This window comes from Notothenia coriiceps, unplaced genomic scaffold (assembly GCF_000735185.1).
Source record: "Notothenia coriiceps isolate Sejong01 unplaced genomic scaffold, NC01 NC01_scaffold00004875, whole genome shotgun sequence".
Taxonomy (NCBI): domain Eukaryota; kingdom Metazoa; phylum Chordata; class Actinopteri; order Perciformes; family Nototheniidae; genus Notothenia; species Notothenia coriiceps.
Genome location: NW_011337576.1, coordinates 2,938 through 21,162, shown reverse-complemented (window position 1 = coordinate 21,162; position 18,225 = coordinate 2,938). Strand labels below are relative to the sequence as shown.

At 40.3% G+C, this 18,225-nt stretch overlaps 1 protein-coding gene across 1 annotated transcript in view; it reads left to right on the top strand.

The window, feature by feature from the left end:
• The first annotated feature begins 444 nt into the window (after positions 1 to 444).
• LOC104942647 (histone-lysine N-methyltransferase SETDB1-B-like) overlaps positions 445 to 18,225 on the top strand; it is a 19,127-nt gene continuing 1,346 nt past the window's right edge. Inside the window, exons 1-10 of the mRNA XM_010767897.1 lie at positions 445 to 681; positions 3,286 to 3,410; positions 5,072 to 5,191; positions 5,296 to 5,377; positions 12,508 to 12,564; positions 14,510 to 14,684; positions 15,106 to 15,206; positions 15,345 to 15,767; positions 16,267 to 16,434; positions 17,816 to 18,017. Of these exons, the coding sequence (XP_010766199.1) occupies positions 471 to 681; positions 3,286 to 3,410; positions 5,072 to 5,191; positions 5,296 to 5,377; positions 12,508 to 12,564; positions 14,510 to 14,684; positions 15,106 to 15,206; positions 15,345 to 15,767; positions 16,267 to 16,434; positions 17,816 to 18,017 (1,664 nt within the window). The 5' untranslated portion in view covers positions 445 to 470. The remainder of the gene's footprint in view (positions 682 to 3,285; positions 3,411 to 5,071; positions 5,192 to 5,295; positions 5,378 to 12,507; positions 12,565 to 14,509; positions 14,685 to 15,105; positions 15,207 to 15,344; positions 15,768 to 16,266; positions 16,435 to 17,815; positions 18,018 to 18,225) is intronic.

The window sequence follows — 18,225 nt, the reverse complement described above, 5'->3', positions numbered from 1 at the left end:
TTGTGTGTGTGTGTGTGTGTGTGTGTGTGTGTGTGTGTGTGTGTGTGTGTGTGTGTGTGTGTGTGTGTGTGTGTGTGTGTGTGTGTGTGTCGTAGCAAAGCGACAGTCGTGCAAAATCCGGCCACCTCTATTTATGGGTGTTGTTACTAAATGAATATTATTTCAAGCCAAATGTATAAACACTCACATTATATGAACGGCAAAAGGAGTATCTCTCTTTATCTCAATTTATAAGAATTGGACAACAGCTTTACACAACCATGAATCAAGATTTATACATAATATAAAAAAACTATATATATTCTCTATTTGCCTTCCTCACAGATAACTGTTTAAGAGTTTCTGATTCAGGTTTCATCATCATCTTCAAGAGATACTCCGTGTATTCATGTTGCTTCTCCTTTTCACTCTCTCTTACTATATTGTCCTTTTTTCTTTTGTCCCGCTGCGATCAGAACGACAGCCCGGCCATGAAGAAGGCCGTGTCCCTGCTGTCCCTCACCACCCCCAACAGCAACCGCAAGCGCCGGCGTCTCAGGGACACGCTGGCTCAGCTCACCAAGGAGACGGAGATCTCTCCCTTCCCCCCCCCACGCAAGAGACCCTCAGCAGAGCACTCCCTGCCCATGGGCTCTCTGCTGGACATCTCCAACACCCCCGACACCTGCAAGGCATTGGCAGGTAACAGAGAAATGACGGTTGACTATAAAACACCTTCTCCATCCGTCCCTTAATCAGTTTTATTTTCTCAGTGACAGTTATACCATTTCTTGTATGTATTAAAAGCAAAATAACTGAGAATATAGTTTTAAGGAAAGCAGTAACAAGATCAACTAATCTCTATTTCAGAAGACAGAGTAGGGAACAGTTCAGAGAGCAATGCTGTTGCCAGGAATAATATGAGAAGGAGGAGAACCAGGGAAAGAAGGAGTAGGACAGACAGGGAAGAGAAGAGGAGGAGGTCCTACCTGGGGACTCTTCAACAACAACAAGAAGATGAGGAGCAGCAGACAGGACCCTCAGGTCAGGCTTTGCTTCAGGGTTACATGTATTTATCGTCAGAACAGAGTCCAACTCAAAGCTAATATGAAGTGGATGATAGAAGAATCCTATAATAGTTTTACCAGTGGATCTGAAAACATTTGGGATTGAATTATACCCCGGCCAGCTGAGAGTAATGGAGTACCAACATGAGCAGGGACGTGTGCAGTATCACCTGACCTCACATTAGGGCTGCAACAAACGACTAATTTGATAATCGATTAACCTGTCGATTATTTCTACGATTCATCGGATAAAAAAGGCACCAAAAAAAAAAAATGGTTTCAATTATTTTATTCAGAAAACTGCATTTCCAAATTGACAACATCAACACACAAAAACAACCCAAATGTAGGCTATAAAACATATGCAAAAGCTATATAACAGCTTGTTTTTAACAAAAAATATGTCTCTGTAGGTTGCTCAGTTTTTTTGTTTGTCTTTTGAATGCTATAATGGACCTGAGCCATTATAAATAATAATACATTATTTAAGATTATAAAATTATAAAAAATAAAATTGTGAATCACAAACAAAAAGTGTTAACAGGCTTTGTTACAACAAATAGGTAGATTGTCTCTGCAGTTCTTACACACACATAAATACAGCACACTGTGTCTCAACCCAACCTATTTTCTGCAAATTTGCAAAAGCTCTAAAATAACTGAAAAAATAAATTGGCATAGTTTAAATAAGTCAAGTTAGTTGTTACTTTGTTTAGTATTTGGCCATGTAATAAGCCGGATCATGTGCAGCGAGCCGGTCATTATTGGAAGAAAAAAAACCCGACGGTATGATCACAGAGACCGACTCGAAGCGGAGGGATCTTGATCGGGTGTTTTTTGTTTACGTTTGAGATGTTCCCGCAGCACTGTAGTGCTCCCGTGCCATGCAAGTTCGATTTACACAGTTTGCAGGTAACACACTTTTTTACTGTTGTTTAAAGTGAATATTTTAGTCGGACCGTGCTTCTCCATGCCTCCGCCATTTTTTAGAGTGAGCCAGCTCCGCAAACAGAGAGTAACAACATACAGTGTAGACCCAACAAATCGACGACTGAATTAGTTGGCAACTAATTTGGTCATCGATTTTAATCGATTAAGTCGATTAGTTGTTGCACCCCTACATGCTTTTTAAAAAAACAACCTCTGAGGAGCTTTTGGGCTGTTTCCTTCATCCAATATGTCACATAGCAACTTAACAGGTATAAACTGAAGCATTCCCTAATTTCCTAGGATGTTCGTTCAGATGACTGGAAAAATCTTCAGTTCCATATTTACATATTCCTTGTATCGTTAAATTTGTTCCTATAATATTTGATGAAAAAATAGATGATGAAAAGTTTTTTACCAAGACAATTAAGATTACAACAAAAACACATTTAGGGTAAGGGTTGGGTTCTGATAGCTGGTTCCATTTGACCTCAGATTCTAACACATCTCCCCTTCATTTTAATTTACTCAAACTAGTGTATAACACATGTTTGTAGCAGGCTCCCTGCTTTTAGCCTGTACAAACAGTGGTTAAAATGACACACCTTATTAGGGTCGGATGTAGTTTAGTCTGCTTATTTACACATGTTAAACTACAGTTTTGTCTGTTGTCCGTTTCTTATTACGTATGTATTACAGTTGGACTGTTAAAATGGCTTTGTATAAGCGAGAATCTGCCTCACAATACTGTATGTATAAAAGGTTTTACAATTCAATGTATGATAATAAAAAAACAGAACCTACATTTTAGAAAAGTCATCGTATAAAAAAACCTAAGCAAACCAAACTTGTATAAATAATAAATGAATTAAAACAATATTGATATTTTCATACACCCCTAATGTTATAACTGACCCTATGATCATACTCATTACAAATCCAATGAAAGTCCTGTCGTAAAAAAGTACATGATTCATCAAATCTAAAGTCCACTTGACCTCAATAAATCCCTTAAAGGATTTGAAAGAAAAAATTGATGTTGAACCCCAACCCTACTGCATTCCATGTTATTCAGTAACCAGATGACCACATCCCAGTTGACTGTGCCTTCATACTGTGTGGCCCATTGTGTGAACTACAGACATAACCTTTTTGAATTCTAAATGAAAATTGATTACAATTTGTAACTTAAATTCAGCTCACGTTTCATTCCAATTGCTTAAAAAGTAACATTGGAACATGGCAGTGTCTGCCCTTGCATCAGTGCAATATTAACAACTAGTCTTCCTCCCCCGCTGTCTTTTTCCTCCAGAGAGCTTAAAGCCTTCCAAGAGTTCCACTCCGGTTGTTTCCAAGCAGTCAGCCAGGTGGCAGGTCTCCAAGGAGCTCTACCAGACTGAGAGCAACTATGTGGAGATTTTAAACACCATCCTACAGGTGTGTGGATGTGTTCACACAATGTGGGCAATTGTAACACTCACTCACAGGTGGGCCAGTCGGTTGCCACTGACAACAGCTTGAGACTAAGCTACCATTATTAAAGGTGTGCGTGTTTGCATGCCCTCACTTGGCCTGTTTTATCAGTTATTCCCAGCAGAGAGTCAGACAGCTCCCTAGTGAGGGATACAAAACCCTGCCTGACCATTTCTTTCTCTACACTACAAATTAAAGTGTTTTTTCTTCATTATCTTTCTTGAACTTCCCTTTCATTTAGCCTTTCTACACTCACTCCCTTTCTGCCTCACACATCTATGGTGCATGTTTTTCCATCTCCCTCTCTTATCACCTGTCTTGTGTTTTTGTTGTTTTTTTTACTAGCTTTAACTGTTCTTTACTCACAAAAGGCCACCTGATTTTAACTTTATCTTGATATATACGGTTACGGTCTTATGGAATTATCTGGCATGAATACAAAAAAGGAACACACCAAATGGTGAGGCAGCAGATAATATAGGCCCATGTTAATAAGACAGTAGCCTGCCAATTCATCTGAACACAACAGAAACAAAGGTAGACTGCCAATGTGTGTATGGCCTTAACATTGTACAGTGAGAGAGCCAAATCCTGTTATCCACTAGTTTTTTCCCTCATAAATAAAAGTGTATTTATTTAATCCTGGGACATTTATTGTTTTTCACAGAATATGAAAAGAGCATAAAATATTAAAGGTTATACTGTATGGGATCCCAAATGACCAAGAGTAGGATTATACCAAGCCACCAAATGTCATCGTCTCCCAGCTGGCGCATCATGCCTGTAGCACCAATAAAAGAACATTAAAACGATCATGTCATTTTACACTGCAGTTCTGCAATTTCCCATCTTGTCTTAAATACACACTCTGTTCTGTAATGTAAAGAACAGAGTGTTTTGTTCAGAGCTTATGGCGTGTTCACTTGGACCCGCTTTGGTATTACTCATACTGACACACAAGTCCCAGCCCCCAGAGAAATACAACACATCCTTAAAATAGTTCAACATCTTGTCATGCCCCTGGCTCGGTCTCTGTTGCTATGCACCAGGCAGACCTGTAAAGAGCTCTGCCCTATAGTTTCACTGTCTCAGTGTGACTTTGTTGTAGGAGTCGGTTTGAGCACAATTTTAGGAACTCAGTTACAGTTAAATCCAGCTGCTTATTTTTCAACTGTCAAGAATGCAATGTCAAATGTACATCCTATATTTAAGCAAATGGATGATACTAAGCCACTACACAGTAACCATCCTGTCTTAACATAGTGATAAAACAGCATCTGTTCTTCTATAATTGTGACATCTTGAGGTCCTGTTACAGTCTTATTTCAGTCAGTTATTTGTTTATGGGCTCTCTGTGGCAACTAAAAAAGAGGCAATATGCCCTTTTCCCCTTATTTTTCACACTTACTGAATGAGAGTAGTGAAACTGAAGTCAGTTGCTAACCTGTTGTTGACTGACAGAATCAAGACATGCTACATCATGTAAAGATAGAAAAATGAAAATACTGCAAGTGGAAAACATGGATGTGTATCTTAACTCTCCAAACAGAACATGTGTTATCATTTATGCTTTACTGCAGTTTTAATGTGTCTGCACTTCTCTCATGTCTGTTTTTTATTTGCAGCTTTTCAAGATTCCATTGGAAAAAGAGGAGCAGGTGGGCGGACCCATCCTGGCTCAGGAGGAAATGAAGACGATATTTGGCAGCATCCCAGAAATCCACGATGTTCACACTAGAATAAAGGTAATGTGACCTCAACTCATACACATTTCAAACAAAATATTGTGATGGTTTTAATCTTGAAGAGGAACTGTTGACCTAATTATTTCACTGTGTTTATTCATAAGGGTGACCTGGAAGATCTGCTGACAGACTGGTCAGATGACAAGAGTGTAGGAGACATCATTCTCAAATATGTGAGTATTAACAGTGTGAGAAAAAGTTTTTAGAGAGTACTCGTCCATGGACAAGTGAGTTTGGCAATTTACTTTTCCAAATAAGTTTTTCACTTGTCCAGAATGGACCCAAATTGGGGCCACTCGAATCTTCTTCTTCTCCATCGTATTTTACATTTTCCCACGGTTTTACGACACCGCTAACGTAAGTGAGCGGTAAGATTTTACTGCATCACACATAGGGTTGGGTATCGTTTGGATTTTAACGATTCCGGTTCTGCTTTTCGATTCCATTCATTTTTGGTTCTCGATTCGGTTCTTTGAGAGGGTAATTAGGAATGCACCGAATATTCGGCCACCGAAGATTATCGGCCGAAAATGGTTAAAAATACCTTTTCGGCTTTCGGCCGAAAGGGTTTTAGCACCGAAAAAATATCACAGAATGTCAGAGAACAGGGTTACGTTGATCATACTCCGCATATTTGTCCGGGTGTTTTGATTTCAAGTGGTGGAGTAATCCCGAAGTGGTGAAAGTCTTTGCAGTTACACCCCCTCGAGAAATGTCAGCTGAAAACGTTTTACAAATCGCAATCCGCGCCTCTTTCTCTGATATTTTGAAATATCTCCAAGCGGCAGACATGTTGGCTGTGAGCCAGCCGCGAGCATGGTCGCGCGCCGTGCTTGTCGCCGCGTTTTGATTACGTCATCACAACAACACCTTAGGTTACCAAACTTATAGGTGCATTTGTTGTTGTTGAAGGCCTGGCTGTTACAGTCTTTATTTACACTATTTNGTCTACTACCTCGATAAACCTTTTCCCCGTCTTTACATTTTATATAACATCGATTAGAAGTAATGCCTTTAACAACAGTTCGCCTGTACCCGCAAATCTAATACCGCCACTTTGTTTGACTTTGAAAAAAAATGCTCCTTTTCCTATCCCCTCCTCCAATCCATTTTGAAATACCTGTTCTAGATTTCTCTTTCTCGTAATTGTAGACCTATATAACCCTGTCAGTACCTCATTTGAGTGTAACTATAGCTAACTCTATTTACATTTTCCCAAAATTAACAATACCCCGAACGGTCGGTGATTCACCGGTTATGTCGTACGTAACATATCTGACGGGACTAATATAGTCTGTATCTTACGTAAAGACTTTTAGTACGTGAACCTAGTTGATATGTAGTTCCTGTAACATAAAGTTAGTGATATATCCTTTCATTAGTTCTTGACTCGTTGTGTTCGACTAGACGTTAAAAAGTCTTCGTTACCAGACTCTGGTTCCTAAAGTATCCTTGTCAATTATTGAGTTGTCATCCACCCGGCCAATATACCAAGGATGATCTTAGATAAGCATGTAGATGTCTCCAAGAATTCGTCTTTAGTGCGTATTCTGCTTCGTCATGTTCTATTCAACTTCACTCTTCGTTCTTGTGATTTTCTTCTTCACACACCAAAGCCTTTATCTCTTCCTTGTTGGCAGTTCTACTCTTACCTGTTCAGCTGCCGCACTAGTGATAAGTCCGTAGACAACTGTGGAGGTTACCATCTAATTAGTATGACATCCAGTTTAAGTTACCTTTTCCTGGTCTGTATATAGTCCCTGGAAGACGTAACACGCAAGTAGTTGAGTGTACACCTGAGGAGCAGGAGGCCATTACTGGACCTGTTACCTTAAAGCCCGACGTACAACACGCTGTAGAAATACAAGGACTTACTTGAAGTTCATGACCTCCGCATGCTCACTCAAATGTAGACCTCATCGAGATTAGCTCCTATGTGACATACCAGGATAGTGAGAGGAGGGTGACGAGGAAACGCCAACATAAAGACCCATGTCCTACAAAGTCTGTCACACTGCACCTGCAAAGGTGACGGATGACGTAGAGACTCACATACTGTCCGAGAACGTACGTAAGCGACCTATAATAAAATAAAGTAGTCGCTGAAGCTACAAATCTAATCAAGTAGCGTTAAGGGGCAAAGAGTAGGAGTGAAACAACTGACCGCAGGCAAGTAACATATAATCGAAGGCGGAGGCATTCTCAACCTAGCTCGACTCGTTTGTACACCAATACTGCGGTTGGTCTAACCTCAGTATAATTAACCCTACAGGAGGCCAACTCAGCTTCCAGTTGAGAATATGTTGCACACAATTAGTACGTGTACGCTTGTCGACATAAGGGGAGAGTAGCCCGAATTGAACTTAATGGGAAATCTGCCCGGTAAAAAGACGCAATTATATATAAAATTTACTTAATTAGAAAAGAGAACAATAGCCTCCTTAAGGTCACATAACTACCACAGACGAAAACACAATCGAAACCACATTTTACATCCCGGCATGTAAATTTCATGTTATATTAATATCATTTACACTTCGGAAAATCTTTACTTAAACGTGTACTTATTAAGGGTGCCTCGACACTCTGATAGTAAATACACTGCGAAAAGGTGAGTAGAAGGTCAACAACCAAAAGAGACAACTTTAGCTGTCCCACTTCCAGCCTCCCGCTCACCACTTTTGTGAAGGCGCATCCAGACGAGCGCCACAATAGGGAGGGAAAGAAGAGGAAGGGCGTGGGGGGGAGGAGGGGAGTGGGGAAAGAGAGCTGGAGGAGGCCACGTAAAGTCCCGATAACCCGCAAAGGAGTTTTTACCCGCACAGCAACTAGCCTAAAGGCCCAGTTCAGGGCCTCCTCCCTTCTCTCTCAGGGCTCTCCATAAACCCCTTAACTCCGAAATCTCCTTTCCGAACACTCCCACACGGTCTTTTCGTCTCGCAACATATTATCCTATGATGTGAGTTATATTGTCGGGATTAGGAACGAAGTAAAACGAAATCAAATCACTATAGATTTTGTTGATATGACAACTCACAACACAACATGTACAACTAACCAACACAACATGCCTCACATTCCCACCACCACATACATCACCAATGCCACACAACATGTCACCATCTACGTCGCCTGGCTGCAAGTCAACAAAACGAGACGAATAAATATCCGGAGAATTTATCTCTGAAACCGGGATTAAATAAAAAGGAGTAAATCGCTGATCTCTTCCTATATACACACACAGGGCGTCGTCCCGCCGCCGTCCCACTCGATCCCCCACGAAAACTTCGGGGGAAGGTCCTAACTGGTGCGTGGGGGATTCGTTGGGGGTTATTTATACACAAAAAACACGACTTGAATGAAACTGTGAAGTACTGAAGGGACAATCGATCTTCGCGGTTTAAAACCGGATTGTCGTTACACTTCCTCTTTAACTATCAAAACAAATCAGGAGTATATTGCAGGTACACACCTGTGAGTTAGTTTGGTGACCTTTCGCACCTCCCCTAGCCGCTGTAACCACGAGGGCCCCCCCCCCACCAACACACACACCACACCACCCACCACCCACACACACACACACCCCACACACACCCTGCTCGAAAACACAGAACAAGTTGTGTTCACCCCCTCCTCTTGAAGAGCGGGTCAGTCCTGACCCTCAAGTCTATTGAGTCCACTCATTTTGAGACGAGTCACAATTTCAGTGAAGATCAGATCACATACAGTCACCAGAGTTTCCAAACAAAAATTTTCCCTAAAAACATTCTTATAGATATTTCTTTATCTTTTAGACAAAAATGTCAATACAAAGAAATACAGCAACTCTCTACATCAGGTATCTAGAGAAAGTAAAACGAGAGTTTCCGTGGTCTAACCTACGAAAATTGAAGTTATAAATTTTTTTTTAGAAGGAAGCCCTCGAACGGGGCTGGGGTGATCCTCCTTCACTCCTGGGAGATCTCCTCCACTCCTGTGGTGAGGTGAACATTTTTATCGTGAATGGGACGAATGTCGACATACGGCACTCGACTCATCAACTCGGAGTAACATTGTCAGCGCCATGTGACACACACGACACACCCTCACACGTCGATCTTTTTAAGACATCGCGACCACTGTAATTACCCTTTGGGAATTTCTCGTAGAACGCTCCACAATAAAAAAGATGTAAATACGAATTATGAACCGAGACTTTTAATTTAATCTTTTTTGCACTTACTCCCTATCAACTATACACCATGCTCTGTATTCCGCGTCCTTGAAGTCTCCCTTTCCCTCGCTTAAACCCGGGGTTTACGATTCCGTGACGTTACCGATAATGTGTAGTTGCGTCCCCGTGACGGCGAGAGCACCTGGCGGCATACATCTCAAGCAAACTAACTCGCCAAAAAAATCCGACATAAAAAGGCCACAAAAGAACATAAAGTGGTAAACGATTAAGTACCACGTCATAACACAAACACGTCCAACGTTGTTATGGTCGGAACGTTGTTATAGGGTTCATTTTTTGGGTCGTACGAAGGGTCACTGAACGTAGGTGGGCAGTGTGTGAGACGGGTCGCGTCCTTTGCATAATAAGAACGACGAGGGGGGGGGGGGGGGGGGAAGCGACGAGAGAAGGAGAGGGGAGTGTGGTGCATTTGTAAACCTCACTAATCCATTGCGACAACGACATGACGAGGGTCGGCAGAGGAAACACAAACAAAAAGGGGATTAGAAACAACACACGACACGAAGTGAGGACGAGGAGTTGGAGGTGAGTGGACGACGTTAGTCGACACTGGAGGGTATTGGAGAAAGGTAGTTCGTAATGTTGGTTGTATAGTTGCCTCCCGAGGTGTTGGAAAGAGGCGGTCTAGCAGTTCATAGGCACATAGAATGTGTGGATCACATACTAATATTGGCTGTAGCCGACTATGAACGCGTAATCAAAGACAATACTAGCATAGTTGTCAGGGACGGGTCATTTCAATGATATAAGTTACGATCGAATCAATATCGGACTATATACTATCGATTGACAAGATGTTACAACATACACCGCAATCGATATGTAAGACATCGATTGCGGCCAGTGAGTGTGTCTATCGACGGAGGTTCAAGAGGGTGACAAGAGGCGAGTTGGTGTCGAAGTTAAAGAAGAGGTACCCGGCAATAAAGAGATTAGGCAACGGACCGAGGAAGGACCAGAGAACCTGCGCGAATCCGTCGAGTATAATATCCAACACAGACGTATACGTAAGCTTGAAAGTACAAGTTGAAGCAGACACAGAAAAAACAGTTGATCTACTTAGGTACAGAATAATTAGCAATGTGCCGGCGAGAGGGACGAAAGAGGGGGACTGCCTTACCAATATCAGATCCTACTTATATAATTGATCATGATAGAAAACAAAAGAGGACTGATGACACTCCCCTGCGGGGTTCCATTTTCAACTTCATGCCTGCGAGAATATGACTTGCCAACTCGGAATCTGATGGCACGGCCAAACAAAAAATCCATAAACCAATTATATACATTACCTCCCAGATCCATAATGTCCAGTTTTATTAATAATCCCTCCTTCCACATCATAGTAAGCTTTTTCCACATCAAAGAATACAGCTACAACACACTCCTTGTTCGCTTGGGCTTTCCTGACTTCAGACTCCAGGCACAGCAGTGGATCTAAAGTACTCCGCCCTCTTCTAAACCCACTCTGATAAGGAGTCATTAGTTCATTTTTCTCAATGTAGTATGTTAGCCTTTCTGTTATCATTCTTTCCATAACTTTACACAAGTGTGATGTCAGAGCTATAGGTCTATAACTGCCTGGACTGGTTGGATCTTTCCCAGGTTTCCTAATAGGAATAATGACTGACTCTTTCCATATTATTGGCAGCTTCCCTTTCTCCCAGATCTTATTGTACATCTCCAGCAGCTTTCCTAATGCAAAATCACTTAATTTGGTCAACATTATATAACATACATTATCTTTCCCAGGAGCAGTTATTTTACACTTACTTAATGCTCTTCTCAACTCTTGAATAGAAAAAGGTATATTTACAACACTCTGCGACGAATGTCTTTCTTCATATACATTAGGATGCTCATCTAACACTTCCTGCCTCCTGATCTTACCTTCTTCTGTCAAATTTTCCGAAGAATGAACTTTGACAAACTTTTCAGCTAGAATTTCTGCCTTCTCCAAAGCACCAGTGGCAACTTCCCCTCCAATCTCTAATACTGGCAGGTTACTCTGATGTCTTATTCCCCTCATCTTCTTAATCATTCCCCATACTTTATCTAATGGCGTAGTTCTCCCAATACTTGAACAGAATCCTCTCCAACACTCCCTTTTTGCTCTTTTAACAATGTTCCTTACCTGAGCCTGTGCCTTTTTATATTCTAATAAATTATGTAATGAATGTGTCTTTCTTAGCTTTCCAAACAGCCTGATTTTGTTTCGGATTGCATCATTACATTCTTTGTTCCACCACGGTACCATCTTAACACATTTACCAAGTTTCCCAGTTTTATTCCCAATAGTTTGATTAGCGCTTTTAATTATATTTGAAGTAAATTGCTCATTTATTTCATCAATACTTTCTGCCATATCAATCTGATCCAATTCATTATCGCACAATTTAGCAAACATCTCCCAATTTGTTTTAGAAAAAGTCCATTTCATGATACCGTCTAGCTCAACCACATGATTTATATCAAACTTGATTATAATCGGAAGATGATCACTCCCAATACTGTTATTTGCCAATACTTCCCAACTGCTACCAGAAGCTAATTCACTTGTTACAAGAGTTAGGTCGATCGCAGACTCTGTTCCATCTCTAAAATTGATCCTTGTACCTTGCCCATTATTTAAACAAACTAATTCCTTTGCCTCCATTAAATCCTCCACCACCTGTCCGTTGTAATCTGTTGATCTCCCTCCCCACATTGTATTATGTGCATTAAAATCACCACACCATATTATTTCATTTCCTTGGCAAAGACTGTCTAATTCCTCTATTTTGAGTTTATTACATGGATTATAAAAATTCAGGACACTAATTTTCCTTTTATTAATCCAAACTTCTACACCCACTATTTCTAAATCATGACTGTTCCTAAATGTTAGCTTACTATAAGACATGACTTCTCTGATAAAGATTGCACATCCCCCTCCCTGGCCATCATTTCTATCTTGTTTTATAGCAGTATATCCCCCAATTATGAAGTCCAAATTAGTCTTCAGCCATGTTTCTTGAATACAAATAACGTCTGGTTTTTCTTTTAACTGATAGGTCTTGAATTCTTGTCCATTTGCAATAAGGCTTCCCTGAAGATCAACAGCCTTCAACTCCTGAAGACGATTCTCCATCCCATTCAGGTGAGGGTAGATTAACTATTGATGTAGAGAGCGAGTACAGCTCTGAGAGTGAGATTGAAGATGAGAAATATTATGAGAGTGTGAGCGAAAGCCCAGGTTCTGACTCCAGCCCTGACAGCCTTACAGTTGGTCAGCGAATTAGCATGCCCCTCTACTCGCCCCCTGAGAGCAACTCGGGGTCTTTTTTACCAACTCCGGAATTTCCAGAACCCCCGAGTGAGGCTCAGGGGGAAGCCCCGTCTGAGGTCTCAAAAAAGAGACCTGCAAGTAGAAACTTGAACCAAAATGAAAAACGGGCAAATGTAGATACATCATAGTGGAACCAATATGAGCTTCATAAACGTCGCAACTTGGAATGTACGTGGTATTCAATCTAAGAACTTTCGAGAGAGGAAAATTAAATATTTATTAGACACTAATTATGACTTCCTCTTTACGCAGGAACTTGGACTGAATACCACCTGTGATGTAGAGAATAGAGCTGACGGAGTTGGCATTTTCTTCAAAGAAAAAGACATCACTATTATTAGAAGAAGGGACATAATCCCAGGAAGGCTGCTTATGGTGGATTGTTTTTATAAAAATGAAAACTGTAACCAACTATAAAACAATCTTTAATAACTTTTCGGATCATCTTTTGGTCCAAACGTCAGTATCCTCCGGAGCCCCTTCCACTAGAGGCTTACATATCTGTTCAGAAACTAGACAAGTTAAACAAGTACAAACGGAGAGACTGTCTGTGTCATGGCGAGTACAGTCGCTGGTTTATTTATGTCTGTAGGCCGTTGTTGTGAGTGTGGACGGAGCATATACAACGTTAGCTTAGCCTGATCGATTCGATCTCCATTCAGAAGACACACATTTTAAAAGGTTTTTCGCCTGCCGTCTTGTCTGCAGATCGGTATCAGTATGTTGTTAATTCGGCATCATTTTGAAACGTGTATTACAATTTAAATCACGGTAAAATATGTTCATTTTCTTGTAGTTGTAGCCCCCTTGCCAGCGATTCCCTCTCACCATTCAACAGTATTATGCTGTTGCTGGCTCTTGTCCTTATCACATCAGCTGCTCGTGTACAGTAAATGCCAAAACTAGAGCACAACTTGGCATGTCATTTTGAACAAGAGCTGGTGATGTCCATCCTCTTGGAGTCATTCTTGTCAATCTTCAAAATATCATTATTTCAATCTTATGTTTAGAGAAAACTCCCCTGTTGGACACTTAAGCTTTTGTGGAGTCTATTTTTATATAACATTACAAGGTTGATTCTTATTATTACATTATATGCTTATTGTGCTCATGAGATGTTGCTATGACTACAGGATAAAATAGACACAATCAACCAATACCAGGTTCTGATGGGTTGTATACGAAACGAAGGGAATAGTCATAGAAGAAAGTTTTAGCTTGCATTAGAAATGTTGAAATACTAGGGGTGCAGATACTGTAGAGACAAAGAGGAGATCACTCTGGCCTTGAACAGTGTGTGCTCAACGCCTACGCATAGTAGATGTTTCCTACTATCTGTTGCAAGCAGCTTCAACAAAACAAATTACGTAGGATAGCGTGACTAGAGTAGGGAGGGAACCTTTACCGGCCGGCCGAATGCTGATTGGAGTTTGTGTTGCCAAGAGACTCAGACTAAGTCTGTGCACCAACTAGGGAGGCCAAAGTCTATCCACGGTCCTCCCCTTCTAGTCTCAATCAACCATTAAATGCGCGGGCAATGCCCTAAATAATCAAATGTATGTGCGCAAGAGGTTCAACGTTTTTCCGGAAATAGTGGTTACAGACGATTTCTATGACCTGACGGAATCCTTTGCCAAGTGACTACCGGTATATATTTTGCTCTTTTATTAAATAGTTGAACTTAGAAGTTGTTTGTCTTTCCTGGAATAAACAACACAACACTTTACCTCATGATTTGTGACCTTTTGTGTTGCAGTGATAATGGAGGCAGATGAAATAGAGCTGACCAAAGATGAGCTCCGGACTTGGATTAAACAAATGGTTAAGCAGGACAAGCTGATCGAGTCCGATGTGCTGCAGAAATGCACCCTAATTCAAGCCATGGTGGATCGGAAAATACAACGGGCTTCCGAACTCGTGAAGCTCTGCGAGTGAGTGTTACAACCAATTGCTACTTATTATTGATACCTATTTTTAAGCCCTTTTAAACATAATCAACCACAGAGGAAACCTTTTTAATCTTTGAGGCCCGAATTGGACGGATTGACAGGAGAAACAACTAAAAACTTCAGAATATGAAGGCAGCAAAAACATAAAACATTTAAATCTGTTCTTAAAATGAAAGACCTCATATTCCAAACTGTTGTAATAAAGAGTGTTTCAAATTCATCCATCCATTCTGAAAAAACTGCCTATCCTGGACAGATTTTTGGGACAAAGCAAGGTCACTAAAGTAATGTTTTAAAAAATAATATTTTTTTATTAAAAGTACTGTCCCTTCTGAGTATTTGAAGTACAGTCAATTTCTGTTCTTTGCTTGATTCGTGTTGTCTTTGTTGTTAATGTGTTCAGGTCTGTGGAGGCATGTGAAGCCGTTGTGAGGAAGCAATACGCCTTGCTGGGGTGGGATTACAGAGACACTGACTCTGAGGACGATGACGCAACAAGCTGTGGTAAGATGCAAATTGTTTGTTAAATTAAAATATTCATGCAGGATTTGTCTCTTTTTTTAATTGTGAATTGCTTCACCAATAAACTGGCTTATTTTAGTTAGTTTGTTTGACCAGTGATTTTTTTTAAATACTTTGTAGAATCAACGCTGGAGAGCACTGCAACACTTTCTAAATCCAAAAAACCCTCAATCAGGAAAGAGCTAGTGGTGGTCTTGACCAGACTTTCGGAAAATCAGATAAAAATGTTTTGTCCTCCGACGCCTCTGGATGACCTGAGTGAAAATGAATCTTCCGACAACTCGGATTGTGATGAGTTGTGGGACCCAAAACAGAGGTCCGATGATTCTGATTCCGATTCTTCCGTCTCGAGTAGCAAACCTGCTTCAAAAAGGAGAAGAAAAGGAGATAACAACCAAAAATGTTTTCAAAGTGAAATAAAATCACAACATGGCAGAATTACCGCAGCTACGAGCAACGAAGTAAAGACACCCCAAGCAAGTGCCAATACTGACGCTAAGAGTGCAGTAATGAATACACCAACACGACCAGCAAAAGCCGAAGGTAATGGACACAAAAACATTAAAATCCCTACCAGTCGGAGGACGTTGCGATCATTGAATAACTTTGAATCCTAATAAATTCCTTGTCATATTGATCCTGTCATGGAAAAAAACATAACAAATAAATACGTATTTACATAGCTTGTGGTTTATGTACCTATTTTCGGCTGACCCTCTAACATTAGGCATGGTTGTTTTTAAGGGGGAACTAATATTTTACTTTTAAAGTGAAGTATGAGATAAAGAAACACCTAAACAATGACCATTCAGTTTGCTGATCCATCTTCTTTTTGCAATTTTAATTGGGTGACACTTAATTCTTATTGGCCCAATCGCAGTCACCTGAATTAATAATGCACACCATAAACATCTATTTTACAGACATAATTTATAAGATGCAACATTTATTCTCTCTTTTAAAAAAATGATATGGGCAACTATAAATTCATTTACCGTCATCAGTTTGTTTATGCCCTATTATGTTTCTTTTCCGCTGACAGGAGCAAGCCTAGAACAGAAAGTAAGTGTTCCTTGCCAAAAGTCTGACACAGTTACCGAGACTGCTCCCAGCGCGCCACTAGGAGCAATCAAGGTTACAATGAGTGTCCTGGCGAGAAGGAAGGCCATGAGCTGGCGTCGGGGAATAATCGTCGAGATGATGGAAAGGGGTAAGAAAAAAAGGAATCTGTCCGGCACAAAAATAAACACACTGCAACACATTCTTCATTTTGACAGGTATTTGTCTTTTTCCCGGGCTTTAATCATGTTTGTCAGTGATTATATAGTACAAATCGATTAAATGTAGTAAACATACATAACCCTTCCTAGAGGCAGGGTTAACTTGTACAGCACATTTCAGGAATTAAAAAGTGCTTTATATAAAACAAGCTCACCATATCATAATACAGGAGTACAAGACAAGAATACAAGTTAATGTTATGTGTAATAATAAATTAATAGGTATCTGATTTCATAAAAGGGCTTAGGCAAACGAGAAAGCCTTCAGCCATGACCCTTCCCAGACAGATGGTTCATAATGAGGCAGAAGATCAGAAATGTATTTAGGCACTTAACCAACCAGGGATTTATAACCAACAGTAGTATTTTAAAATAAATTATTTGACAGACAAAGCCAAGTAAAAGACCTCATGGTGGGACGAGAAACTGGGTAGGCTAGCCCACTTTTAGTCGTATCACAGTGTTATCTCTTTCATAAAAAGGGAGGTTAACTAACCATCCCACACGAAAACAGGAGACAGTTTCATAGATATAAAATTCAGATTCATTGGGGAAATTTACTTCAAGACCATGGTAGGAGTTCATTGCAGGGTCCCAACATTCATAGAGAGCACAGTTCATACAAGGATCAGTAAATTGCTATAACGGGCTGATTCTATATTCTCAATTTGGCTTTTGAAATTCAGGTCTGAGAACCATCAGAGAATAATACGTCAGTAGAGAGACATTTACCACATGTTAAATCATGTAAAATGTTTTAAAAGTGTAATACAAGTTTAAGCAATCCATTCTCATGTCCAGTACATATGGGAAAAGTACATTTATTAACAAAAGTATTGCTCATTAAGCCCATTTCTGCAAAATCTTCAAGGCTTTTTAGGTAACAGTATCATTCCATTTCACTAAATAGTTTTTTATACAATTTGTAAGTAGTCTCATATAACCTGTGACCAAGGCCATGTCCACACTAACACAAATAAAATTGAGTTACATTTTATCACTGAGTTGTCCCCCAAAATCAGACGGTTGGCATTGATGGCACCACATGGTCATAATCTGTCCGAACATGTGAAAACTGTAGACAACTGACTTGTAAATTCCAGCTTAGATGTTAAAATAGTTGTAATGCTTACTGTAAGGATATAGTTGTAGGCCCATAATGAGCAGCCCAATAACATCCTAGATGAGGCAAAATGTAGACAACACAAATTAGTTTTGCAGATTGCTGACATTGTCTAAAGAGGTTTTTTGCTTTTAATAAGTAATATAGAATAAATAGTATTTAGAATCTTTGCTTTCTTTTTTTTGCAGAAGATGGACGGATGAAATATAAGATCCAATTTGAGAGCAAGGGGAAGAGCCTCGTCTCCGGCCACCACATCGCCTTTGACTACATGCCGAAAGTGGAAAGTCTGTTGGTCGGCAGTCGTGTTGTGGTCAAACATCAGACTGAAGAGGGCCAGTTCTGCCCGGGGACCCTGGCAGAGCTCCCAAGCAGGAAAAACCGCATGAGGTTCGTGTGTAATGGAATACCTTCGAGGATCAAGTCAAGTTAAACTTATACCCTTAAGCGACACTATTTCTCACATATCACAGGTCTTTTTTTTTTCCATCGTTAAAATGTGTTTTACTTTGATCCTCAATTTGTTCCCAATGACTTCATATCATTGTTAACCAGTATGTATAATTCTGGAGAAAAGGTCAACTCAGCCATTTAAAAA